The sequence below is a fragment of the Crinia signifera genome, chromosome 9 (assembly GCF_055691185.1).
Source record: "Crinia signifera chromosome 9, ASM5569118v1, whole genome shotgun sequence".
NCBI lineage: Eukaryota > Metazoa > Chordata > Amphibia > Anura > Myobatrachidae > Crinia > Crinia signifera.
In genome coordinates, this window is record NC_139225.1 from 111,952,081 (window position 1) to 111,978,774 (window position 26,694).

A 26,694-nucleotide genomic window follows, 5' to 3' on the forward strand; every position below is an offset into this window, starting at 1 on the left:
TCCTACAACCTAACCCTCCCTGCATACAGTACCTACATTTGGGATTGCAGCTGTTGGGATTGCGCCACTAGTAGTAGTTCTAACTGTTGGCATCCAATCCGTCACGATGCCAACTACATCCCAGAGAGACATCGATTTGCTTACCACATGTGAGATGGGCATTTTGTGGGCAGGGCTAACACCTAGCTAGCTCCAGAAACTAACAAGGCGGATGAGGGTCGATAGGGTCTTAGGATGACACTTGGAATATGTCGACATGCCTAAGATCAACAGGGTTGGAATGTCGACACAAGCATTAGGTCGACAATGGGAGGGTTGATAGTCAAAAAGTCGACATGAGGTAACCCTAGAATGTCTGTGTGTGTGTATATGTGGTAGGGAATATAGATTGTAAGCTCCACTGGGGCAGGGACTGATGTGACTGTTCAAATATTCTCTGTAAAGCGCTGCGGAATATGTGTGCGCTATATAAATAACTGGTAACTAACTGACTAGTACTGTAGGTAGACTTTTCTGCATTTCTTTTTTCCCATGGATTCCTTCCTCCCATGTCCTAATTGGTCTCCCTACCATTTTGTGGCATACTGATTGCTAGACCAAACAGCTACTAGCAGTCAGGTGTTGGCTGGCAACTTTTAGCCTGGAGGGCAATACAAGCAAGTGGCCCACCACCACACACACAGGCATAAATAGATACCTTTATATACTTATTTATGCATGTTTATATATACTGTGTGTGTGTGCACGCATGACATAACTGCTGCTTACCTAAATGCTTGTTGTAAGGAGTTAAATGCCTATTGCCAGGGGTTTCATGCTTGTTGCCAATGGTTTCATGCACATTGCAACAGGGGATTAAATGTTTTTTTTTTTTTTTTTGCCTGGGGAGTTACATGCTCATTGTCATGGGGGAATAAATGCACATTGCAAGGGGTACTTACATGCTTGTTGCCTATGGGGAGTTTCTTGCCTGTTGCCCAGGGGGGAGTTACATGCTCGTTGCCATGGGGGAATACATGCTTATTGCCTGGGGGAGTTACATGCTCGTTTCCCAACCTACAGCAGTGTTACATGCTCATTGCCGGGGGTGCACACTGCACGCCAACACTCCCGGAATCCACACTTCCAGGTAGAACTGGGTGCTCTGCACTCCCTTGTCCGGCACCTGGAGGGTGGCAGTTTGCCCCTCACCCCCAGCATGGAGGGTTAGCGAACTGTGGTACCTGTGTAAAAAACTTGCATCCCCGGTGTCCCTGCAGTGCTGGTGCGCGCAGGGGTGTCCGTGCCGCCGGGGGAACCTGCGGCGCTGTTATTGTGTACAAGCTGGCCGCGGCAGGCGGGGTCCCTACAGTGAATAGAAAATAACAAGCGCTATGCGCGCGGCGGCGCGGGAAGCGCTAGTTATTTTCTATTCACTGTAGGGACCCCGCCGGCCATGGCCAGCTTATACACAATAACAGCGCCGCAGGTTCCCCCAGCGGCACGGACACCCCTGCACGCACCAGCACTCAGCAGGGACGCAAGTTTTTTACACAGGTACCACACCACCACCCCCCCCCCCGCACCGGGGCGCCCCCACCCCGACTCGCCTGGGGCGCTCCGGTGCCTTGCACCCGCCCTACCCTTGTCAGCTGCTAGAGGTGCATCAGCACCTCTAATGTCTGTATCTATGTGTTCTGCTGGGGATCGCAGTGTATGGGACCTTTACACACATAATTCCCCCAGTAACAGTGCTGCTTGCACACATAATGCCAGCAGTAGTGCAGCTTAACCTCATAATGCCCAAATTGCAGCACCACTTATATGCATAACACACCCAGTAGCAGTGCTGCTTAGACGTATAACAAACCCTGGGAGCAGCACTGCTAACACGCATAATGCCCCCAGGAGAAGTACTGCTTACACCCTTAACTCCTTCAGTGGCAATCCCGAGAATTTTCCGGGCTGTGCCTCAGTGTCCAGTCTGGCAAGCCCGGAAAATTCTTGGGATTGCCACTGTTTACAGCCGGGCAGCGCTGCTGAGTTCAATCACTGAACTCAGTCAGCTTCAGCGCTGCCAGGCTCCCTCCCCTCTGCAGCGCCTCCGGGACCCTCCTCCTCCCCCCTCCCCTCCGGGTTTTGGATGAAGTCCCCGGCGCCGGCTTACGACAAGCCGGCTGCCGGGGACAGGGACGCGGCACGGGGGGCGCAAGTCCGGGCAGCCGATGATTGACAGTGCAGCGGCGCTGCCCGGACCCAGGGAGCAAGTGGTGGGTTTAAAAAAAAAAAAAAAAACCCACAACTGAAGGGGTTAATGTCTCCAGTAGCAGAGCATAGTGCATAATTCCCCCAGGAGCAGCCCTGCCATCACACATAATGCTTCCTGTAGCATGGCTGCTTCTATACATATTGGCCATACACACTAATGCTGTGTACACACGGGGGAGATATATTGCTCAGCCATATATTGCTGAGCAATATATGGCTAAGCAATATATTGTTCAGTTTCTCCTGTTCATCAGCGACCAGAGATAGTCGCTGATGAAAAAGAAACTGCGGGGGGGAGCCCGGCAGTGGTAATCAGCTGGTCGCAGGAGCATGTCACTGACCTGACTGATTGTGGCTCCACTTAATGGCTTAATGGATGACCCGGCCAAACTGAGTGAGTCTCATGTAACCCCGCCCCCTTCGAGCCATTAAGCCCCACCCCTTGACGCCGGTAACTCCGCCCCCTTTTCGGGACCAGCTGTGTTTATGTGAAGGGGTGCAGGTCAGGGTGGGAGGCGGAGCGCTCATATATCTGCAAGCTCGCTGCTGCTTCTGCATCCTAGTCGTATGCGGCTCTCTCCCTCCTCTGTTCCTCTGTAACAGCCGCAGGGAAAAAGAAGAGCAATCGGCAGGGAATCAAATTGAGCAGCCCCTGTCTCCCGAATTCCGGCCATCAGACACAAGCAGGTCAGGCGGCCCAGAATGCTGAAATGCATACCGGCCTGGGTGGCATGTAGCACCCCGGCCCAGCCCGCCCCTGCTAGCAGTATTACCCTGGGATGATACTGGAGCTCCCATTGGGTTTTCTGCAATGTCACAAATAATATTTTAACTAAAATAAAAATCTGACCAAAAACAATTGGGTTTATATATATATATATATATATATATATATATATATATAATACTCCACTCTACTTCCATATATCACCAGCTTTTCTTTTAGTTAAAATTTTTACCTTGTTATCTTTAAGTTAAATAGAAGTTCGTGCCAACTGCAGTCTATTGGACCTTATTCCGGTCCGTTCGCAGCCGACGCTCGTTTGCGCGGGGACCGATTTCTGTGCATACTGTGGGTGGGTGCGTGCGGCCACGGCGAACAGACTGTTTGCTGGGTGCATGCACCCAAGGCTGCACCCAGGGGGGGGTGGGGCGGTGGAAGATTGTCATTCCCATGGGAACGCCCAGCGTTTCATGGTAATCGGGCCCTCAAGTTGGTGCAGGGCAGCTGACACCACCAGATGTCATCTGCCCGCCCACTTCTTCCCGAGGGTGCACACAAATCTTAAGGCCCCCATACATGACAAGTCGGACCCAATTCTCCTGTGAGCCGCCCGGGAGCCTCACACACAATTTGGCACTTGATGAGCCAAATTTGACATGTGATAAATCGCAAGCGATTTATCACATGTCGGGGCGCAGGGGGCGGGCGGTGAGGGTCAGGGGGCGGCGGTGCTCTTATCAGGGGGAGCAGTAGGGCGGGCAGCGGGTCCCTGAGTGCTAAGCTGGCGGCGCCGGGGAGTGCTGACCTTGCCGGGCGGTGATGATCATAGATATCAGCACAGCAGCGCTGCGGGACGGGACGCGCAGTGGTGGGTATTAGATTAGCTGCGAGCATACCAACCATTCGCAGGTGGGTACTGGTTGACCCTATTGAGTATGCACTACATGACGTCTGCATAGTATCCTTCACTCCAGAGGTTCCAGTCCCATTTGTGTAAACTGTGAATGGTTTGCTTCTTTCAAAGTCCCTGATATCCCTACTCTCAGCCTAATGATCACGAACAAAGTAATTACAGTATGTGTGGGAGCCCGCGTTCAGTCTGCAGTGAATAATGTAATCTAGTAATGACAGAGTTTGTGTCACCAATAGTACCTGGCTAATAGCATTTCATGCTGTTCCTCTGTATGGAACCAGTGCATTTAAATTCATGGACGTAAACTGTAGAAGAAAGATAGATTAATCTGCGACTCCCTAAAGAACCAGCACAAGATGAATGGTGTAGTTCCATTAGGTTACAGTGTCAGCACTTTGTCATATCACAATCATTTGAGTCTGTTACAAAATTAAAGAGTCTTAATATAGTTCACAGAAATGTAAGAATTTAACACTTAGTCATTTTGGGTGACAGTAGCTGGTCTAATGCAGCATTACAGGGGTTAAAGAGAAAATCTTAGAATAAAAATCTACATTACCTGGGTTATAGCGACCCCTAGTGACCAGTTATTTTAAAACATGTTTACTCATTACTTTCTAGAAATGTACATTCAGTTATGCAGCAGTCTCTTCTAGGTGGAATGTTGCAGTTGTTGCGGTGCTGTGATGGACATTCAGGTCCTGTTTATAACTGTCTGCAGAGTTTTCTTAAGCTACAAAGTTTTATTTTAATGACACCCTCACAAGGTTCTAATGCAAAACTGTATCCAGCCTCGAAAAGATAGAAACTATCAGCCAACCAGCTTTTGTCATTTTACAGGATATGTTTGAAAAATGACAATTTGTAGCTGATTGGTTGGTACTTTACCTCCCTCCATGGCCTGTTTCATCTCCCCCTTTATCATAGGGGGATCAATCACATTCTTCCATAGAATGCTGTAAAGTAAGATTTCTAACAAAATTGAAGTGTTTATTTATTTTTAGCAGTTAACAGAATGCAAAGTGCTCCTGTCACTGCATTCTACAGGTGCCGGGTCCCTGGACTGCAGCGAGGAGCAGTGGGCAGTAGCATGGGAGCGGTACCTAGTGACATGGCCAGAGGCAACCCCCCTCCTACTGTTAGGTAGGAGCTGCCACTGGGTACATCCATCTACCCTTCAGTGAAGCCTGGCCTGGAGTGGTCTTCATAGAAGAATTTCATCCAATAAGCCATACCTTATACATGGGGGAAAAAGGACAAGTGACTCCACTATGCAGAAAAACATAGAATTTGGGATGCAGAAAAATTACAGCAAGTACCCTGGTGTGATGAGTAAACATTTTAAATACTGTATTTAGCTGTAACAGAAGGCAGGTACAATAAGGAGTGTCTGCAAACAACAGTGGAACATGGCTTGCAAGGTTTGTGATGCATTTCAGCAAATGGAGTTGTGGATTTGGGGGCAGTTTCAGCATCATACGCTGTTGTTTAATATATTTATTAATGATATAGGAAGTAACATAGTGAGTAAAATTGCAATATTTGCGGACGACATAAAAATGAGTAAGGAAATTAACTCAGGAGAGGATGTGGATACACTACAAAGTGACTTCATTAAACTGGAAAAGTGGAGGAAAAGCGGAAAATGCAGTTTAACGATGATGAATGTAAAGTATTTCATTTCGGGAACAAAAATATACAAACTATTTATAGGCTAAATCGAGTTATTATAGGGAATTCTGCTGTAGAGAAGGACTTGGGGGTCATCATAGATGAAAAATTAGGTAATAGTGCACACTGCTCAAGTGCAACAGCAAAAGCAAACCGGACACTGGCATTCATTGAAAGGGGTATGGATTCAAGGGATGCCAATGTGATAGTGCCTCTCTACAAGACATTGGTGAGACCACACTTGGAATACTGTGTTCAGTTTTTGGCACCGCACCTTAAAAAGGACAAAAATGAATTGGAACAGGTACAGAGAAGGGTGACTGAGCTAGTAAATGGTCTCGAATGAAAGGTTAACCAGGCTGAATATGTTTTCACTGGAGAAACGGAGGTTGAGAGGTGATATGATTAGTATGTTCAAATACAGGATTGGGAATCATATGGAACTGGGAGATGATTTGTTCACTAACAGGCCTATATTTAGGACACGCGGACATGTACTTAGGCTCCAGGAAAAGAAATTCCGTACTGAATTAAGAAGAGGATTCTTCACCATCAGAGCAGTAAAATTCTGGAACTCATTGCCAGTGGGCGTGATTACAGCAACTACTGTTAATGAATTTAAAAACTGGATGCATTTTTGGCCACTAAGGGAATCCTATAGATATGACTTACTCAAGTCAGTAGTTACAAGTCAGATAGGTTGAACTCGATGGACTAACGTCTTTTTTCAACCCTAATTATAGATCCACCCCCCCCCCTGCAGTCTGCCACCACGGGTTTACAGTTTTGCAAGGATTCACAAAACTAGAACCCAAGCTGAATTATGCCCCTAGCCAGGATTGATGGTATGGACGGCTGGAACACCCCCCCCCCCCCCCCTTGCATTTTCTTAATTGGTAAAAATAAACTAACTATCAACGCACCCCCCCCCCCCCCTCACATGCCAATTTCCTTGCACGCATGTGAATAGATGTTTAGCATGTCCATCCATGCGCAGCCTTGCGTGCAGGGGCTAAATTCATTCGATGATCACCGACCATCGAATGATTTAGGAAAAGCTTGCAGATCTGAGGCAGCCTCTGCTGACCTTAGATCTGCGGTGCCCTTGTACCGGAAGAGGGCAAGCAGTGGACGTCAGTTGCCAACCCCCCGCACCTGTGTTACGGCCGCATTAGCATGGGAATGGCCAGAGTTTTCATGGGGACGCCCATGAAATGCTGGGCATTCCCATGGGCGCTACCCCTCACCATCACCCTACGTGCCCCCCACTGCATTGATTATTCACTGATGAATAATCAATTTGCCACGCCTGCTCGCAAATGGATCCTCCACATGTGCATACATGTGCATACGCAGTCCAAAAACATTGCTCCCCTGTGCGAACATGCCGGTGAGCGCATGAACTAGATACAGGGCCCACATTGCCAGTAGGGATTTCATGGAGTAAATGGCCAGCACAGCATGTTCCAAGTGTCCAAGTGTCCTAAACTGGCTGCAGAGGTGGAGGCTTGGGCGGATGTTATATGCAGGCCCCTCCCCTTTTTGATATTTCAGCAATTCCTTTGCAGTATGAACCAAATTATAAACCCTGTTATCTTGTCAAGATGTGAAGTCTGCTATGTAGAAATTCCTGTCCAATACAAAGCTAACACTTCTTTATCTTTTTAGGTGAATAAATTGTGCGGTACGTCAAAGCAGAGAGTGTCACGGTCAGTACGCGCTGGAGCAGATTTGTATATTAAGAAAAAAGTATACAAGGCAAACACAGACAATGAGGAGACATTGACTGGAAAAAGGAGGTAAATAAATATATATATATATATTATCATATATATATTTCATTAAGCTCAGAATGTAATTTTTCAAATAAATTATTGAATAAAAAATATGCCTAGGGAGTGTCTTGCCACTTTTCGTCTCCATAGGTCCCCTTTGTGATAGTAAAGTATCTTCCGAGCTGGTAATAGAATCCCAGGTGTGTAACCCCCCCTTAGTTGTAATAGATACACAATAGTACAGTGGTTAAGTTGGCAATGCTGTAACAAATGTGCATTCTGGAAGAAAGCATGAGACTTTCCCCACTTCATTTACACGTTTGGAAATAATTTTGTTGGGTAGGGCCCAAAGATCATGACCACCATCTTCAACTTGGTGAATGGTTTGCTGAAAATAGTGCAACAATAAGGAAGGTATGACAAATAACTAAATTGATTGAAAAACACTTACATTTTGTAAAAACTAATTTTTGAAACACTTGAATTTAAAAAGTTAAATACAAATTACTTATAATTTAAGCAGTCAGAATGCAACCAATAAAATAATTTGTATTCAAGGACATCGGGATTGTCAACATCATTATCAACAGAGGTAGAGATGTATGTAGTTAGTAAATACCAATTAGCGATCCTAGATGGGTTGATAAATAGGTATGAAAAAAAAATATATATATATATATATATTTTCTTTTTATATATTCATACCTGTTTATTGTCTGAATCGATTTAGGATTGCCAATTGTTATTTACTAACTACATACTGTACATCTCTATATCAATTTACGGGGTCTAGGGAATAGACCCTTTTATTTATAACCTTTAGGAAGTGCTCAGTCTTTTAGTAACATACAACAAAAATATGAACAAAGGTGTTTACTTACATTTTAGCATTGCCTATTTATTACAATGGCTGATGCTGCAAGTATTACAGGAACAACGGAGTAATTCCCTGCATGCCATGGAAGCCATAGAGAGTGGTCCGCGTGGGCTCCCAGGCTTCATTCTTTTGCCACCCTACTCCCTGGAGGTTATGGTATATTGGGTCCACCATGTCTAGGTCAATGATCACTAGGTCGACCACCATTGGTCAACAGTGAATAGATCGACACCTATGAATGGTCAATACACCCAAGGGTGATATTGACAGGAGGTTGACACAAGCATTAGGTCAACAATGGGAAGGTCAACAGTCAAAAGGTCGACACATGTTTTTCACTTTTTTTGTCCTGAATGTCGACACAGTCCCCCACACTCCTGGGTTCTTGTATTACCGTCCCGCCTCTCTAGCAATCTGCTGGCTCAGTCCAGCTGGTTGAAACTTGGGGACTTCCATATGTGGTACTGAGATTACACTTATTACTCACAACCCCATGACACGTAGGACCTTAGTCTGGTCCGCACAGTGTTGCGTGTGGATCTAACGCCCCCACGGGCCGCCCGCCCGCCCCCCTTGCATGCCGCAATCCCCCGCAGGCATGTGAATGGGTGTTTAGCATAAACATACATTCGCAGCCTTGGGTCCGGGGGTGAAATCATTTTATGGTGTCTTACATTTAGGGTGACCAACTCATCCCTTTAATCCGGGACACATATTAATTACACAGGTTCTGAGGCTGGCTTTCACCTGGTTTTAAACTGCCACACCTCAAGACTCCATTTCACCTGGTTTTAAACTGCCACAGAAGCTGTGTAATTAATATGTGTCCCGGATTAAAGGGATGAGTTGGTAACCCTACTTACATTTGTGAGCGCCCTGTGCGGGGAGCAAGCAGGCAGCTGAGATTCGCTGATGTCAGCTGCCCCCCCACCACCCGTACCTGTGTCACTGGCCCATTACCATGGGAACGCTCAGCTTTTTCATGGGAATGTGCATGTGCAGACACTGAACATTGCTCCTCTGCATTTACGCGCAGTAAAGCGTGTAAATCAGAATCATCCACAGAGTCCAGGTTGGACCATTTCCTACTACCCCACAGATTTTTACATTTAACTCTGCCCCTTGATATAGGCTTAGTCACTTGGTTGGACCCCGTTTCCATTTCTGTGACCCTTGAGACTTTAGTTCAGCAGTATGTCTGGCATATGAACGAACAAATTCTCACTGATCCCCTTTCAAAATCTTAACTGGCTGAGGCAGTTATGCCTGCTACACACCAGGACGACTAGGGCCCGATCCCCCTCAATCTAGATCCAATTCCGACCAATTGGATGTAGATTGTGTGGTGATTGGGCCCTTTTCTGTCCTGGTGTGGACCGATACCGATCCGATGCGGTCCCGCGGGTCGGTCGGTCGTTATTCAGATCCTACCTGCTGCAGGTAGGATCTGAATAACGACCATACTGCCGGGTGCGGGTCGCCATTGGATCGGACCCGCTCACGGTGCACATCGTGAGCGGGTCGTGCCCCCCCCGCATCATCATGAGCGTGTCTGAAGAAACACTGACGACCCGCTCACAATGTGCATCGTGAGCGGGTCGTCATGGTGTGGTCTACATTAGACTAATGAGACACCCGAGGCATGTGGGCCACTGTTCGGGAGGATCATCCAATTAGGCTTAATGTTGAAGTGTATGAAAACTGGTAGGAAACTTGCCCTGTTCCAATGACTGAGAGTCCTGTAGACTACACTTAAGTCTGTTACCTTTACCAATTTCACCACATGCTTGGGAGCCATACATGAGATCCAACTGTTCGCATCTCGGTCCTAGTGGCCGGTTTAAATCAGAAAGATAGATGGACATCAGACGGCAGAGCATCTACACAAACAATGATTCCAACTCAATATTATAAAAAAAAAAAAAAAAAAAAAATTAACTTGACATTTCATTTTTCTTTGTATTGATTACAGGACACAAAATTGTAAAATCACAAATTAAGAAAAAATAAATGTTTCCCTTCAAAAGCTTCATTATATAAGCATCTTATGACTTGGCATTGATAACAGTCTTTGTTCTTTTTGCAGGGAGTTTATAATGAAGCTGAAAGCCTACAGTCACTTCTATGGCAGCATGCCTGCACTAGTCTGCAGCCACAGCACTGTTGTAGACAATGACACATCCTGCTGGAATGGACAGGAAATTGTTGAGAGGTAATTTAATCCTATTCTAGCTGCTTGTTCCACCCTTTTGTGACGGGTTTATGTCATATCCATCTTGTAGGCAGTGGCATAACTCCCAAATATTGTATTTATTTTTGTTGAAGGAAAACCCCCTTTCTGTATAAAGGTATAAAGACAGGCTCAACCGATCAATGAATATATATGCTAGACCTTTTAATATCTTGCTATATTGCATTTGAGGTTATTAGCATAGTAATGGCCATTAGTATGGGCTTGTCCACCGCATCCAGGTTAACCTGGATGCGGTGGACAAGCCCATACTAATGGCCATTACTATGCTAATAACCTCAAATGCAATATAGCAAGATATTAAAAGGTCTAGCATATATATTTAGTGTGCACCTGCAAACTCCTCCTCCTTCTTGCTGCACTACAAGTCTCAGCAGGTAGCACCTCATATGTCCAGGGTGTGCAGTTTAGGGCCCCTCCCCCTATGTACTATATATTGTGTATTCATACACACTGGAAGGAACTAGAGACGCCTTCCTCCTTAACTAGCACCCCACCCACCTGTCCCAGATAACCTGGATGCGGTGGACAAGCCCATACTAATGGCCATTACTATGCTAATAACCTCAAATGCAATATAGCAAGATATTAAAAGGTCTAGCATATATATTTAGTGTGGACCTGCAAACTCCTCCTCCTGCTTGCTGCACTACAAGTCTCAGCAGGTAGCACCTCATATGTCCAGGGTGTGCAGTTTAGGGCCCCTCCCCCTATCAACCGATCAATGACCTGGCAGATCTCTATTAGGTTTGCATACCTCCCAACTGTTCAACTTTCACTGGATTGTCCCGTGGTGGGGGTTGGTGGGGGTGGGCGACACGCAGCTGGAGTCTACCCTGGTTCCCACTGCACTGCTGAGCAGAGCATTGGTGAACATATGCTGTGCAAATGTGCACAGCATTTATTCACAGGAGGTAGAGGGACAGGGGCATGACCAGCAGCTCTCCCAGTGCTGGTGACTCCCCAATACTGGTGAAATCAGGGCGTGGCTTCACAATCTCGGCATCCCATGTAGCCATGCCCCTTATGCCTGAAGCCACTCCCCTTTTCTGGGCCGTGCATGGCGGGTTGCGCCGGAGTCCCAACTGGGGACTTCTAAAACTTGGGAGGTATTTGTTTGCAAGCATATTCAATGACATGGAACTGTTTCCTGCACCTTTTTTAAAGGGTGTCTCTCCAAGCCGATTTCTGCTTGCAGCCTATGGGCCACAGTCAGCCACGATTTGCCATTAAAATGGTTTCCATTTGCCTTTGTATGATGTGTGTCGGAGCTGATTTCTGCTTGCAGCCTATGAGAGGTGCAAACAGAAATCAGCTGCCAGAGTGGGTTGCTATGAATCTAAATGAATATCGCTCCATGAAGGTGAATGCAGAAACCAGCTTCAGTATCATAGTGGGCTGAAATGTGGTTGGTTAAATTTGCTGTACAAAGGTAAGGGCAGAAATTAGCTGCCATAGTGGCCCAATATGAGGTTAATTGTATGTATGTATTAAGACACTAAGGGCACTGAGGTCAGTTAAATGATGTCTACATACAAAGGGGTTTATTTATTCTGCATTGTCCTCTATTCACATTCAATCTGTCTCTAAATCGTGTTACATGCATCTAAAAAACATCCAAAATTTACCGTATTTTAATCAATGCATTCATTATCGCACGCATTGATTATTGCAATAGTCTCCTTACCGCTCTTCCTTCTAAAAGACTCTCACCGCTACAATGCCTTTTGAATGCAGCTGCGAGGCTGATCTTCCTGGCTAATCGTTCTCTGTCATTTCCTCCACTGGTTGCCTATATTCTATCGTATTCAATATAAAATACTTCAACTTACATACAAAGCCATTAACCTGACAACCCCAACATACATCTCTTATCTTAAAATATATCCCCACTCAACCTTTCTGCTCTGCACAAGATCTGGGTCTCTCATCCACAACTATTGCTTGCTCCCATGCACCAATGCAGTACTTTTGTCGGGCAGCACCCACCCTATGGAATGCCCTTCCACGTACATTAAGACTCTCTACTAGCCTTTGTTTTATCACGGTTTCCAATTGTAATGCGCAACAGAATATGCTGCTCTATATATAAAATTAAATAATAATAATAAATAAATATTTAATAACATGGGAGTATACTGAAGGTGGGATGTTGCCAATAGAAACCAATCATAATCTACTTCTTATTGAAAACTTTTAGAAAATAATCATTAGAATCTGATCAATTGCCCATAGTAACAGTAACAGTAGTAACAAAAAAACAAGGGGAGATGCCAACAGACATGCACTGAATTACAGTGCATGTCCTTCCCATTAAGACCCCAATGACTTTCTGGACCCATCTTGAGATGTCATTGTAAAAAGTGTGTGATGTCATTAGTTAGAGGGAATGGATGCAGCTCATTGGTTATCTCCCTTGATGGTTACTAAAACTGATGATTGTGGACAGGAAAGACATCTCTTTTGTAAAAAATCTTTTGCGTTTAGAACAGAGAATGTCTCGGTTTGCAAATAATGACTGTTATGTTAATGGAGCGACTTTAGCTTGACCTGCAAGCTACTGATTTGCTAGCTTATATGTAATATTGTCTTGTAGTACGACCTTAAAGTAAAATTACAGTTAATCTTGTCTAAGATTATGCAAATATCTAGAAGCTCGGTGACCTTATGTATATAAGGAACCTTTCTGGTGCCTGCTACATTATCCAGTGGTGAATCATTTATTTCTTAAATTCTGTTTCATTCTTCATACTTGAGTCAAATAAATTCTCAGCGCCATTAGGGAAGTCTATGCTGAAGTGTGCATCAGTATCTCCTCAGTAACCTCCGGTATTAATTAACCTGTACTTACAAATCTGACCTAAAACACTACAGGGACGACAAGATGTCAGCGGATCATTTTTAAAAATTACCCATGCCTCCAGTACATGCATTTATTAATATGGATAACCAGGCTCGGGGTGTTGTACGACCTCTACTTGTCCAGCGCAAGAATCAGTTTAGGGAATTTTTTTCCATCTAATTTAATGTGCATTTAAAGTTTGATTTTGCAGTTAATATTTAATGGATGTTAATAGAGCCTATGTTAATGTCTCCAGAGCTCATCTGCAGTACTTTAATTCAATATGTAAGATTGTATGTGACATCTCTTAATAGCTATAAAGGCAAATTATAAACTGCGTGTTGTATTACCCATTATTTATTAGGCTTTTTGCAGGTTGAGGGGCTGGGTCATTTATCAGAATATCGAAAGCTGAATATGCAGAAAAAGGATGTGTGCATGTTCAAAGAAGAGAAAGGGCGAGATTTCATAGGGTGTGATTTTTTTAGAACGTGAATATGTATATGATGCCAATGTAATGATCAATTATGCAAATGACCTATGTATGAAGCTAGGTATAAAAATGGAACCAAAGGCAAGGAGACACCTTGACAAAGCAGTCAGTAGCACTGCAAAACGCGTTGGTGCTTGCCCCCTGGACCCAATTCTTTTTCAAGGAGACACCCCCTTACGCCAAAGGACTTGTCCCACCTGCTGATATATCTGATCGGACCGCATCTATCCCCGGAAGTCTTTTTCCATTCACAATATGGATACCTGTCACTCGCATCAGTGAGGACTCCCGATTCGGCTAATTCCAACTGTGCCATCGGTTGAGTCCACTCCAACATCTTCAGGACACCATTAAGTGGCCAATACCTGTCACTCGCAGCAGTGAGGACTCCCGATTCGGCTAATTCCAACTGTGCCATCGATTGAGTCCACTCCAACACCTTCAGGATACCATTAAGTGGCCAATACGGACTCCATCACATTTATCCATTGAGATCAGAGCAGGACAAATCACTCTCCAATTTGGTGACTATAGAATTGGGTCCATTTCAATTGATTTTATATATTGTTTCATTTTTGTTTTTTATTGTTGTGTATTTTAACATGTCAAATTGCTATTAAATTAATTATATGTTGATTGGTAAAAATCAGCGCTGCTTCCTCCTGTCCATTTCTATTTTTTTTAGAACGTGCAGATCTTTGGCAAAAATTGCACATGCGATAAAAATCGCATGTTTTGACGTGACCAAAAATGTGCGCTTCAAAAATCGCATCCAGATGTTTTCCCATAGAAAACATCAAACATGCAAATGTAATATTGTGCAATAGAAAGTGATTTCTGACAGCCGCCGCGATGCTGCCGCATATGTACTAACATATGCGGCTAGCATCGGGTTGCGGTGACGGAGACCCCCGCAATACCTGTGATGTGGTCTGCGGGGGTCTCCGTCACATCCCGGCGGCTGTCGGTGTCCCCCTGTGTCTCCTCCTCCCCCCTGCAGCCGGATGTCCTCCCGGCTGTGACACCTGCTGGGGGAGGAGGAGATCAAAGGAGGACGGGACGGGGGCGCACGGATGGCGGACAGCGATAGAAGCCCATAGGCTTCTATAGGGTATCGCCACCATCTGGGTGGCGATACCCTGCCAGGGGTAGACGGGGCGGACGGGTATTGATACATAGGAAAATGCGGTAAAACCCCCGTTTTACCACATTTTCCCTTTAGTACATCCCGCCCAAAAACTCATACGTATCCTGGTGCATTTTTTTTTTTTTAACATCAATGTTTTTGAATCCAATTTTAGGGGGGGGGGGATACAGAAAAAAGAAATAGGGTAACAGGGATAGGGGGTACAAGTGTGGGGGGTTAACATCTGCAATCATACAATCAAATTAGCAAAGAAAGTATGCTAGGCATAGAATACAAAGCTTATCCTCACAAATCTACTCTCGTCTCAACCAGTCACAATCTAGAGGAGACATCACGTTCTGGTACAAAATGCTACTAGACCTATCCGATATTCCTAAATCAAATGCACAGAAAAAATGGGAAACTGGCTTAGGTTTAACACTTTCAGATGCCCAGTGGAGTAAAATCTTTCTATCCTGGTGCGATTTTTAACTGTTTAAAAAACGCTCTCTATTCAAATTTGCCCAAAATCTTAATGCAATTGATAAGCATGTAAAAGGTGTATGATATAAAATAGAATGAATATGAATATGCATATGTTTTTTGTGGTTCCACATTGAGTACGGCACGCTTACAGTATTATGCAAAATGGCACATGATACGGAAGCACAATGACAACAGGAGGAGAGATATTAGGAAAGATGACCCTCTTCCAAAGAGTTTTATAATGTAAATGGGTGACCTGATACAAGTAGGAAAATGAAGCAAGATACAGGAGTACAGGTAGCAAATATTAGTCCTTTCAATTGTTGAAGAAGGAAGGGGCTTACATCTGTCATACTGGCTAAGGAAGAACAGGGGCGTAGAGAGCCACGCTGGGCCATGATAAGGGGGTGTGGCTTAAATAGTGGCCGTGACAACACCCGTTACTAAATACATTTTATTTTCCAACTAATTAAACCCTGTGCACTCCACAAGAGGAAGGGGGGGGCACACTCCATTTTAACAGAGGGGGACAGGAGATCAAGGGTGAAAGCAGTGGTGGGATTCAGCCGGTTCGCACCGGTTCTGCAGAACCGTTTCCTAATATATGATCGGTTCTGCAGAACTGGCGGCTAAGAAGTGCTGCGGAGGCTCACAAGTTACTTGAAGCAGCTGTGACAGCCGGGCAGAGAGCTGCATGCTGCCCGGCTATATACTGGAAGCAGGTATGCGCCACCGTCCGCGGCTATTCTTAATGCTACTGCTGGACCGCGAGCCAATAGGAGCTCGCGGTCCGGCAGCCAATAAGGAGCGTCAATGGGGGCTTCTTATTGGCTGCCGGCCGCAAGCTCCTACTGTCTCTCAGTTCAGCGGGAGAATTCAAAATAGTCATAGCTGCTTATGTGGCACCCTGTCTCCTGCCCACCAGTTACCTGCCCACCATGAGCAGCCATCAACTACCGGCCGACCAGATGCCCGCACGTACCCGCTGCACCCGCACTGTGGGCACCCTGCCACTGATTTCCACCCCTTCTACACTAAGGGACTTATAACCCCCTTCCTTCAGGGCTCACAGAGACCAAGTCACCTGGCCTAGTTAAGCCCCCTGAGTTAAGGACCCCGGTTGCGGCCCTCGGGAAGCCCCTTGGTATCCAGCATGAAGCCCCTTGGTATCCAGCATGAAGCCCCTTGGTATCCAGCATGAAGCCCCTGGCATTGAGCAAAACCACCCTAGCAATGAGCATGTAGGTAAGTGGCACATGTTTCAGATATGTAATGGGCATCATGGTGTGCTGCAAAATTTGTAACTGGCATCACGGCGTGTAGCACAATGTGTAATGGGCATTACGGTGTGGCCTTATGTGTTATTGGCATTATGGCGTGCGGCTTTATGTGCAATGGGCATTAGGACATAGAACCTGTTGTTAATTTATTTGAATCCCACCACTGGGTGAAAGGCACCCACTTCCTACCATACTTATTAGGAATCAGGTTGTCGCTCCTCCCCAGACTGCACCATCTACTCTATTGATATTTGGGAAGATGATGCTGGCCACTAGAGAGCAAAGGCTCTGCTTTCTATGTGCCATCATCCTGAAAATATCACCGGAAAGATGGTGCCGGACACAGCACGGTATACTCCGTGGATGGAGGGTGGTGGGGGCAGTGGTATCAGGAGCAAGGGCCAGGGTAATTAGTACCCACTAGCCCCCTTTCAGCACCACTGAGGAGGAATCATTTTATCTCAAATTGATGTACTGCAGTGTAGTTGATGAGGGGGGGGGAGGGGTTTCCATTTTATTAATCACTTAGCCCAGGGGTTCCCAAACTTTTTTTAATCACGGCACCCTAGAGCATCAAAATGTTTTCAAGGCACCCCTAGGTCTAATGTTTCTTATTGAGAAATTCAGGAAAACATATTAAATTAAGTACATTGTGTTTATATGTCACAGTTATGTGGTGAGGGACAGGATTTGCTTCTGTTTGTCCACATATATTATGATTGGCAGCCACCAGCACTGGTTTTTCCTGTTACATTGCACATAACTAATATGAATTGATCCTGGTCCACCAACCCAAGGCACCCCTGCAAGCGTCCAGGGTGCCTAGGCACACAGTTTGGGAACCACTGACTTAGCCGATTGTTTTTTTCTTCCCAAAACCACTCTGAAAATTTTGTTTTTTTATTACTTCATAAAGCTTAAAAAGTATTTTAATAATATATGAAAATATTTTATTTTAAAAAATCATGCCAAAAGCTGTGATTTTCACAAATTAATTCCTTATAAATTCTTAACAGTTTATTTTAGCAGTTTTATTGAAAAATCGCTCCAAACTCTTTTTCACTTGTTCCCCTTAATGGCAAAAGCCATATGGCTGAATTTACGAAACAATGCTGTCCTGAGATAACGTTAACCTCATGTATCCTTCTATAACTGGGCAGTACGGATGGGGTAATGGTTAGCATTACTGCCTCACAGCGCTGAGGTCATGGGTTCGATTCCCACCATGGCTCTAACTGTGCGGAGTTTGTATATTCTCCCCGTGCTTGCGTGGGTTTACTCCGGGTACTCCGGTTTCCTCCCACAATACCAAAAATATACTGGTAGGTTAATTGGCTTCCAACAAAATTAACCCTATAGTGTCTGTGTGTGCGTGTACATGTGGTAGGGAATATAGATTGTAAGCTCCACTGGGGTAGGGACTGATGTGAATGTTCAACAATACTCTGTAAAGCGCTGCGTAATATGTATGCGCTATATAAGAAACTGTTAATAAATAAATAAATAATAAATAACGGCTCCATTCTGACAGGCAGAGCAGAGTCTGTGGTTGGTTCCTGTGAGTGTCTATGTGTATCTGTCTAATAGGACCACAGGCTGTTAATAAGACCCCCAGTGTGATGATTGCTGTTCTACCCCAGGGCTCTGGCCAGTGGCTGAATTGTGGGTTGTGAGCCCTGGTGCAAACATAGAATTTAGGGCAGGCATGTCCAAACTATGGCCCTCCAGCTGTTGTAAAGCTACAAGTCCCATCATGCCTCGCCACAGTGTTGCTATTAGGGAATGCGGTTCTTGTTTAGTTTCACGGCGGCAGCATGGCTGCCCGCTACTTACGGGTTCGTCGCTCGGAAAACTATCTAAAATAAAGTCCATACCAACGTGAATTGGTTCATACCCCCACTATCCACGTTGGCATGGAGTTGATTTTAGATAGCGTGGTGAGCGTAGCGAGCCACCGAGCCTGTAGCTTGGGCGAGCGAAGCGAGCCCCGCAAGGGGACACAGACGCGACTTAGACTGAGACGCTGCCGCCGTGAAACTAAACAAGTACCGGGAATGCTAATATTATTGCAAGGCATGCTGGGATGTTAGTTTCACAACAACTGGAGGGCCATAGTTTGGACATGCCTGATTTAGGCCCTCCTCCCTTCTCCTCCACTCCAACCCAAGTTCACAATAAAACTTTTGGTATTATGTACCTGTCAGGGTATTAACCTTTGGTATTTACACCATGTCAACAGTGTCGGCCAAGTGATTGTCGGTATTTCAGTTGATGGTACATCATACTGAACCTGGCCAGGAAGATCCCTCTTTGACAGAAAGGTAGGCCATATAGGATACAATGGTATTTGCTATCAGGTCCAAGCTGCCTTGGCAGTTTTCTGCAGCGCCGTCTGAAAATGTTGTTCTGAATAAGACTTTATGCTAACCATTACACCGTCCGTGCTGAGCAGGTCATCATCCAGAGGTGGAGCTGCCACTGATCAAATATTCGGCTGTCCGATTTACAAACAGTTAAAGGTATTGAGCACAGGGCCGGCGCTACCCGCTCAGAAGAGGATGCAAAGCAGGTAGGCACCAGGCAGGAGAGGCGCTGTCCCTGCTGTGCATCCCCTGCTGTCTCTGTTTGTGGCTGCCGGCTGCTGCTGCTGCTGCGCCTGTCACACTGCAGGGCATGCAGAAGTGCCGGAGGCACAGAGCTCCCTCCAGGCAGGCTCCTAAACAGCAGGTCACTGGTCACCAGCACTCAGTACAGACGAAAAGGGGCAGGACTACATGGGCAGAGGGGGCGGGGCTACACGGAGCAGAAGGGGCGGAGCTATGAGGGAGCAAGACTGAAGACAGTGGACACAGGAGAGGATAAGCTGCCAGGATACTAAAGTAAAGTGTGAGTGTACTATGTCGGCAACTGATGTGGGCATGTGTATAGGCAGTGCTACTAATGTCAGCAACTGGAATGATCACGTGTATAGGCAGTGCTACTAATGTCGGCAACTGGTGTAGGCACGTGTGTTGGTAGTGCTACTAATGTCGGCAACTGGTGTGGGCACATGTATAGTCAGTGCTACTAATGTTGGCAACTGGAATGATCATGTGTATAGGCAGTGCTACTAATGTCGGCAACTGGTGTGGGCACGTGTGTTGGCAGTGCTACTAATGTCAGCAACTGGTGTGGGCACGTGTATAGTCAGCGCTACTAATGTCGGCAACTGGTATGAGCACGTGTATAGGCAGCGCTACTAATGTCGGCAACTGGTGTGGGCACGTGTGTTGGCAGTGCTACTAATGTCAGCAGCTGGTGTGAGCGCGTGTATTGACAGCGATACTACTGGCGGCAACTGGTGTGAGCATGTGTATAAGCAGCGCTACTAATGTCGGCAACTGGTGTGGGCACGTGTATTTTCAGTGCTACTAATGTCGGCAACTGGTGTGGGCACGTGTATAGACAGCGATACTACTGTCGGCAACTGGTGTGAGCATGTGTATAGGCAGCACTACTAATGTCGACAACTGGTGTGAGCACATGTATAGGCAGCGATTCTACTGTCGGCAACTGGTGTGAGCATGTGTATAAGCAGTGCTACTAGTGTTGGCAACTGGTGTGGGCGTTATGTTACGTATAGGCATCGCTACTACTGTCGGCAACTGGTGTGGGCGTTATGTATAGACATTGCTACTACTGTTGGCAACTGGTGTGGGCGTTATGTATAGGCATCGCTACTACTGTCGGCAACTGGTGTGGACATGTGTATAGGCAGCGCTTCTAGTGTCTGCAACTGGTGTGGGCATTATGTATAGGCATCGCTACTACTGTCGGCAACTGGTGTGGGCGTTATGTATAGGCAGCGCTACTAATGTCAGCAACTGGTGTGGGCACGTGTATAGGCAGTGCTTCTTCTGTTGGCAACTGGTATGGGCATATTTGTATAGGCAGTGCTACTAATGTCGGCAACTGGTGTGGGCATATGGTTACGCAGCGCTACTAATGTCGGCAACTGGTATGAATATGTGTATAGGCAGCGCTACTAATCTCGGCAACTGGTGTGGGCACGTGTATAGGCAGCGCTACTGCTGTCGACAAGGTGTATAGGCAGCACTACTGCTGTCGGCAACTGGTGTGGGCATATGGTTACACAGTGCTATTAATGTCGGCAACTGGTGTGAGCACTATGTATAAGCAGAGCAACTACTTTTGGCAACTGGTGTGGGCATTATGAATAAGCAATGCTACAAATGTGGGCATATGCAGGAGTACTTGGGGCATTATGTGTAGCATAAATAATGTGTGTCAATGTCATATGGGCATTATGGTGCATGGTATATTTTGTAAAGGGAATTATGGTGTGTGGCATAATGTGTAATGGGCAATATGGTCTGCTGCATATTGTGTAAGGGGCATCATGATGTGTGGCATAATGTATCATTTGCATTACTGTGTGTGGTAAAATGTGTAATGGGCATTGAGGTGTGAAGCATAATGTGTTATGGGGATTACGGTGTAATTAGTATTTTTATGTGACCACACCCCTTCCCCGTGAAGCCACGCTTCTACATTTTTGCACGCGCCTACGGCGCGAACTCTCCCTGTTTTTTGACTCATGGCACCAAAATGGCTAGGTACAGCTGTGTAAGGTGAATAATATTGTGCTACTGTGTGGTATAATTTGAAATGGGAGTACTATTGTGTGGCCATTCCCCTTCCTTATGTGATCACACGTTTTTCTTTCCATGTGCACTGTCCCTTTGTAAAGCTTGGGTGGGCGCAAATTTATAGTTTGCAGGAGTGCGCCGAACCCCCTAGCACCGGCCCTGATTGAGCACAGAGTGTGGATGACGCCTGCCAATTGCCTTTATTGATGTGAGCTGAGAGGTGTAACCTGTAATGAAAACACTGCACGTGGCAGGCAGTATGCTGCTGTAGACGAAGCTAGCATGTGAAATATGGAGCCAGTGTCCGATTGTGATCTACAGCTAAACTCCAGCAGAGCAGAGCCTCATAAAGGACTTACAGATCAAAGTGTCCATGATAGAGTGCACACTGCACGCGCGCTCTCCAATTTGAAACATGACATTTAAAACTATTCAAACTACTCATCACACTGTGGAAGCATTTAGTATACCATCCACGTCAGTACATTCTTTCAGGCCCTAGGTAAACAAATACATATCTCTCTAATTCATGTCCTGAAGTACAATGAGAAAAGGCTTTTAACCATCAGATACCCTCGCCTACAAATTACCAGTGTTAATGACTTTTTTTCTGTCCTTTTAAATAAATAAAAAAAATAGTATTATATTTTATTCTCTTGAGATTATTCTGTTGTGGTGCAAGGAAGCACACCACCACTTGCTGAACAAGTATTCTGCTATTCGGGCTGCCGAGGGAGGAGACATGGAAGCCAGATCAGGGCAACCTCGAAATTTCCATACATGGGAAAGAATTCTGTTGCTCTTATGGCCTACAGGTCATCAAACAAATGTCTGTCTCCTCCAGTCATGCACGGCATCTCGCAATATCCACTAGACAGGCATTCTGACACAGTATTTGAAGCCAGATGAAAGCACGTGAGCTGATATACACATCACTATAAGCAGTTTTATGATATAAAGCAAATCGCTGGAGTTGTATCATTATGTATAAAGTTTATTGAACTGCAAAACCATTGGGTGACAGTTGTTGAAACGGCAGTATACTCCCCAAACTCAGCCTGTAAATGTCCCTTTATGATGCATTCTGACATGCTTATGCTGTGACTGTGGCGGCATTACACCTCACACAAGGATGTGTAGTTCAGAGAATTAGTCACAGGCAGAGTACACAAGTCATGCAGTAAATCTATGGCCGGCCGGCTGGCTGACAACGTATTGGCCAATTTTTATACATTGTGGTGGAAGCACAGACGAGACAGTGCCAGATGTATCAAGCTTTAAAGCAAGGTTGCCGACTTTCTGGTTGCCCTCTCTGGGAGAGGGCAGCCATGCTCATTAAGGCAGGGGGGCGGGGCCATTGCTGGGAGCAAAAAGGGTTGATGTGGGGGCGGAGCCACAACCGGCTGATCTGTTTGGGGGCGTGGCTAGAGTGATCATGTCATTTAGGCATGCCCCCCCGCCGTGCAATGCTGGTATTTTATGCATTGCATTGCGGATGCTGGGCTAAAATGGTGCATTTGCATAATTCGACCCACGCCCCCCCGAGGGGCGGTTCGTTGGAGACAGAAGGCAATGTGGGATGGTTGCCCCTATTTCTGTGGGGCCAGGAGGGAGACCCGATTTCCGGGACCCTCCTGGCCATTCCGGGAGGGTAGGCAACCAAGCTTTAAAGAGTGATAAAATGGAGCAGGATAAACATGCTCATAGGTTCTAAGTTTATCCCAGTTTCCTGGAGGCAAGTTCTAGTTTGGTGCCCTTCCTCCTAACACACGATTTACAGAATTACTATAGATAGTCAGTCTACAGCTGTGTGCCAACAGCCGGTGGGTTAGGGTGAGCATGCAGATTCAGCATTCGCCAGGGGAGCCAATCTCACAGTCCAGCAGCAGCATCAGATGCAGCGCAGGCTAAGTAGTACCAGGTACTGTAGGTGTTGCCAGGGCTCCCTGTCCCCTATTGCAGGTGTTAGCAGGGCTTATGGGTCAAAGCCGATTAACTCTGAGCAGAGGTCATACTTGGTTCCTACTGTGACACACACAGGTGCCGTTGAACATGCAGATGTCCATTTAGGGCTTGGAGCCCTGAGGCAGGCACCTCCTTTGCCTCTGGGAGTTGCGCCAAGGTCCTATTTGAAAGGAGTTGGAATGTTCTCCTGTTTGCTTGGGTTTCCTTCAGGAGCTCTGTCTGGTTATCACCCAAAGAAAATGCTGGTAGGTTACTTGACTTACCTACTGTAAGTGTGTACATGTAAGGAATATAGACAGCTTACTTTACTTGTCTAGGGACTGATATCAGTGATTGGGGATTAAATATTGGGGCCTATTCAGACCAGTTTGTTCAGGTCCGAGTTTGGCCCCATTTTCAATGGTGAGGGGTCTGTACATGCGTGAATATGCGCATGTGCAAACCCCCTTTGCGTTTGCTCAGGAAGGAGATGGAAGGGGGCGGCAGCAGGGCATCCCAATAAAAAAATGCTGGGTGTTCCCCTGGGTATGCTGGCATGGCGATGGCTGCGTGGGGCGGGCAGCTGACGTCAGCGCCCGCCCAGAATTCGGACTACAGCGGCCATCTGAAAAGTAAATATTGACTTACTTTTCAGGCCAAAGGGGGCAGAAATCCTTCGATGGTGTGCGACCATCAAATGATTTATCTTCCGGGTGGCCGCATGCGAGGGTATTTGTTCGGCGGTGGCACCGGACAGCGCTTACCTGTTCCCTAGGCTGCGAGTATACGCAGCCTAGCAAACAGGTCTGAATCAGGCCCATTACCTGTAGTGAGCTGCAGAATATTTAGGCTGTGTATACATTTTTTAATAAATGAATGAAATATTAGCATACACCATTAGAGACTACAAATAATATACCCAATAATAATAATAATATGATAATAATAATAATACTGATAGTAATATAATATTATGGTATCTCTTTCATTTTGTAAAATAATAAACAATTGCTGGATAGAGTAGAGAATGAGAAGTATCTAGGCTACGTACGAATGTCACAGTCCCGGTCACTTAAACTGCCTGCGGGAACTAAGACTCTGGCACTATGTTTTCTGCATAAGGGATCAAAGATTAACCTCTGCACCCTGCCGCCTAAACCTCACTACCCCCCCCCCCCGCTCTACAGCCTAACTTTAACCCCACTTTTAAGTGCCTAACTCTAGCTCTCGCTCCCCACAGCCTAAAGGCCCATACACACTTAAAGATTTTCATTTCAAAAGACTTTGCCAAAATCTCTGAAAGATATATCGTTCACCAAAGTAGTTCGTACACACTGAGCTATTTTCACCAAAGAGCGAGAGATTTTCAGGTGGCGAAAGACTTTGATGAAAATCTTTCATTAAAAAAGGATATTTACATAATGGGCGGGGTTTGAATTCCAAGGGTGGGAGCAGGGGCCCTTTAATTTCAGTGCATTTCTGTTTTTGGGGCCTGATTCAGAACTGATTGCTGGGCTGGGTATATTCGGAGCCCAGCGATCAGGTAAACGCCACCCCGGCTGTTACTGCATAATATACATTGGTGGGCCGTGGTATATATAGCTGGCACTCAGCTCTGTAGCATAATGGGCCCCGTGCCCTCAGTGGTGTCCGGGCAGATAAATAGGAGATAAATGTACAGCGACACTGGGGTCTTCAAATAACTCAGACAAGACGTTGCCACACATGTTAACGTTGTCTGAGTTGTTTGAAGACCCCAGTGCCGCTGTACATTTATTATATATATAATTTTTTTATTTATTTATTTATTAGGGAAGCCTTGCATTGGTGGCAGTGGTTATATATATATATATATATATAGAGAAAGTGGGGTATCAGAGTGCGCCAATTCATTTGCATACACAACAGTATTGTTGAACAAACGGTAATTAGAAGCAGAATCTTAAAATAAATTTTTTTTAATCAGAATTCTTCCAAGAGATGATACAGGCCCAACGCGTTTCGTCAACAGCTTGACTTCATCAGGGGCATTGGAAGCAGAGCAGTACAAAGCAATTTCACACTGTAAAATCATAACAGATTGATATCAATTGTACATAAAGGCAATATTAAAAAAAATAATATTCAAAAAATAAGTAATGGAAACGTGCAGGAATTGTAGTTTTGCGAAACTTACTGGATAGCTCCAACATACCACTCAAATTTGCAGAGGCTTCGCAGAAATACGATTTACAACCCAGGCATAGATTCGCATATTTCCAAGCATCTCACTACCTTCGCTCTATACTACCTAAATTACATGCTCAAGACTTCACAAATCCCCTTGACTCCCTACATCGCACCACACTATATTCTACTTCTATTATTTACTCCCGTATCCGCACTGAACTTGATCCAGAAACAGAAATCCCAGAGATAGTCAAGTGGTCAACCCAAATTCCCTCATACTCCCCAGAGGCAATCGTAAGATCTTTTCAACTTAATCTAAAATTAATCCCAGCAAGTACATATCAAGAAATGGCATATAAGATGCTCCATAGAGCATACCTGTCGCCCAAAAAACGACATATTATGGGTATCTCAACAGATTCTAAATGCCCAAAATGCTTTACAGAAAATGCAGATGTTATGCATTGCTTCTGGGGATGCCAACACATCCAGAAATTCTGGAAAGATCTCTGCTCTTATAGTACAACGACATTAAATATTTCCTTTCAATGCACCATACCTTGGGCAATCTTTGGCTGTTTAGCTGATCAGCCCCAAATCCCTAAATATACTAAGAAGCTTGTAGTGCTCCTGTCTGCAGTAGGAAGAAAAGCTATACTGCAGCAGTGGATCCACACGGCCGCGCCCACTGTAGATATGGCCACGGCGAGACTTTTATTCCTATTCACCATGGACTGGCTTGAGACAACCCTACACAAAGAAAAACTTACGCCTTCCCTTTTCCGCTGCTGGGAAAAATTTATACAAACTCTACCTCCCCAAACTAAAACAGCAATACGTAACTGTTTCCAACATACTACATGGTATTCCTACCAACTACTAGCTAATAACGACCCTATTCCCCTTTAAACAATTACTATACCACTCCCTATATTTTATCTGACCTATACTGGATGGATTCCTTGTGGATGGATCGATGGCTCCCGGACGTAGATTGAAGGTGACATGTTATTTCTCTCCCTTTTTACTTTGTTTAGTTCTGTTAACTATTCGAGTTATAGTTCAAAATAAATATAAAAATGTTTGTTTCATGCTATACTATAAGATAATTTTGGCACTTTTAGGTATCCACTGTAATTTTATACAGAATTTTGTCGTGCAGAATATATACCAGAAATCATTAAGTTGATATGACACTCTGCCCTTGTATTACCTCTCTGTCATAGAGACAACTAGGAAAACTCAGA

General features: G+C 45.4%; 1 protein-coding gene across 1 annotated transcript in view; it reads left to right on the plus strand.

Annotated features, from left to right (window-relative positions):
• The window catches only part of GPC3 (glypican 3), a 495,953-nt gene that overhangs the window by 217,698 nt on the left and 251,561 nt on the right, over positions 1–26,694 (plus strand). The window contains exons 4-5 of the mRNA XM_083159530.1: positions 7,224–7,354; positions 10,294–10,419. Coding sequence (XP_083015656.1) covers positions 7,224–7,354; positions 10,294–10,419 — 257 coding nt within the window. The remainder of the gene's footprint in view (positions 1–7,223; positions 7,355–10,293; positions 10,420–26,694) is intronic.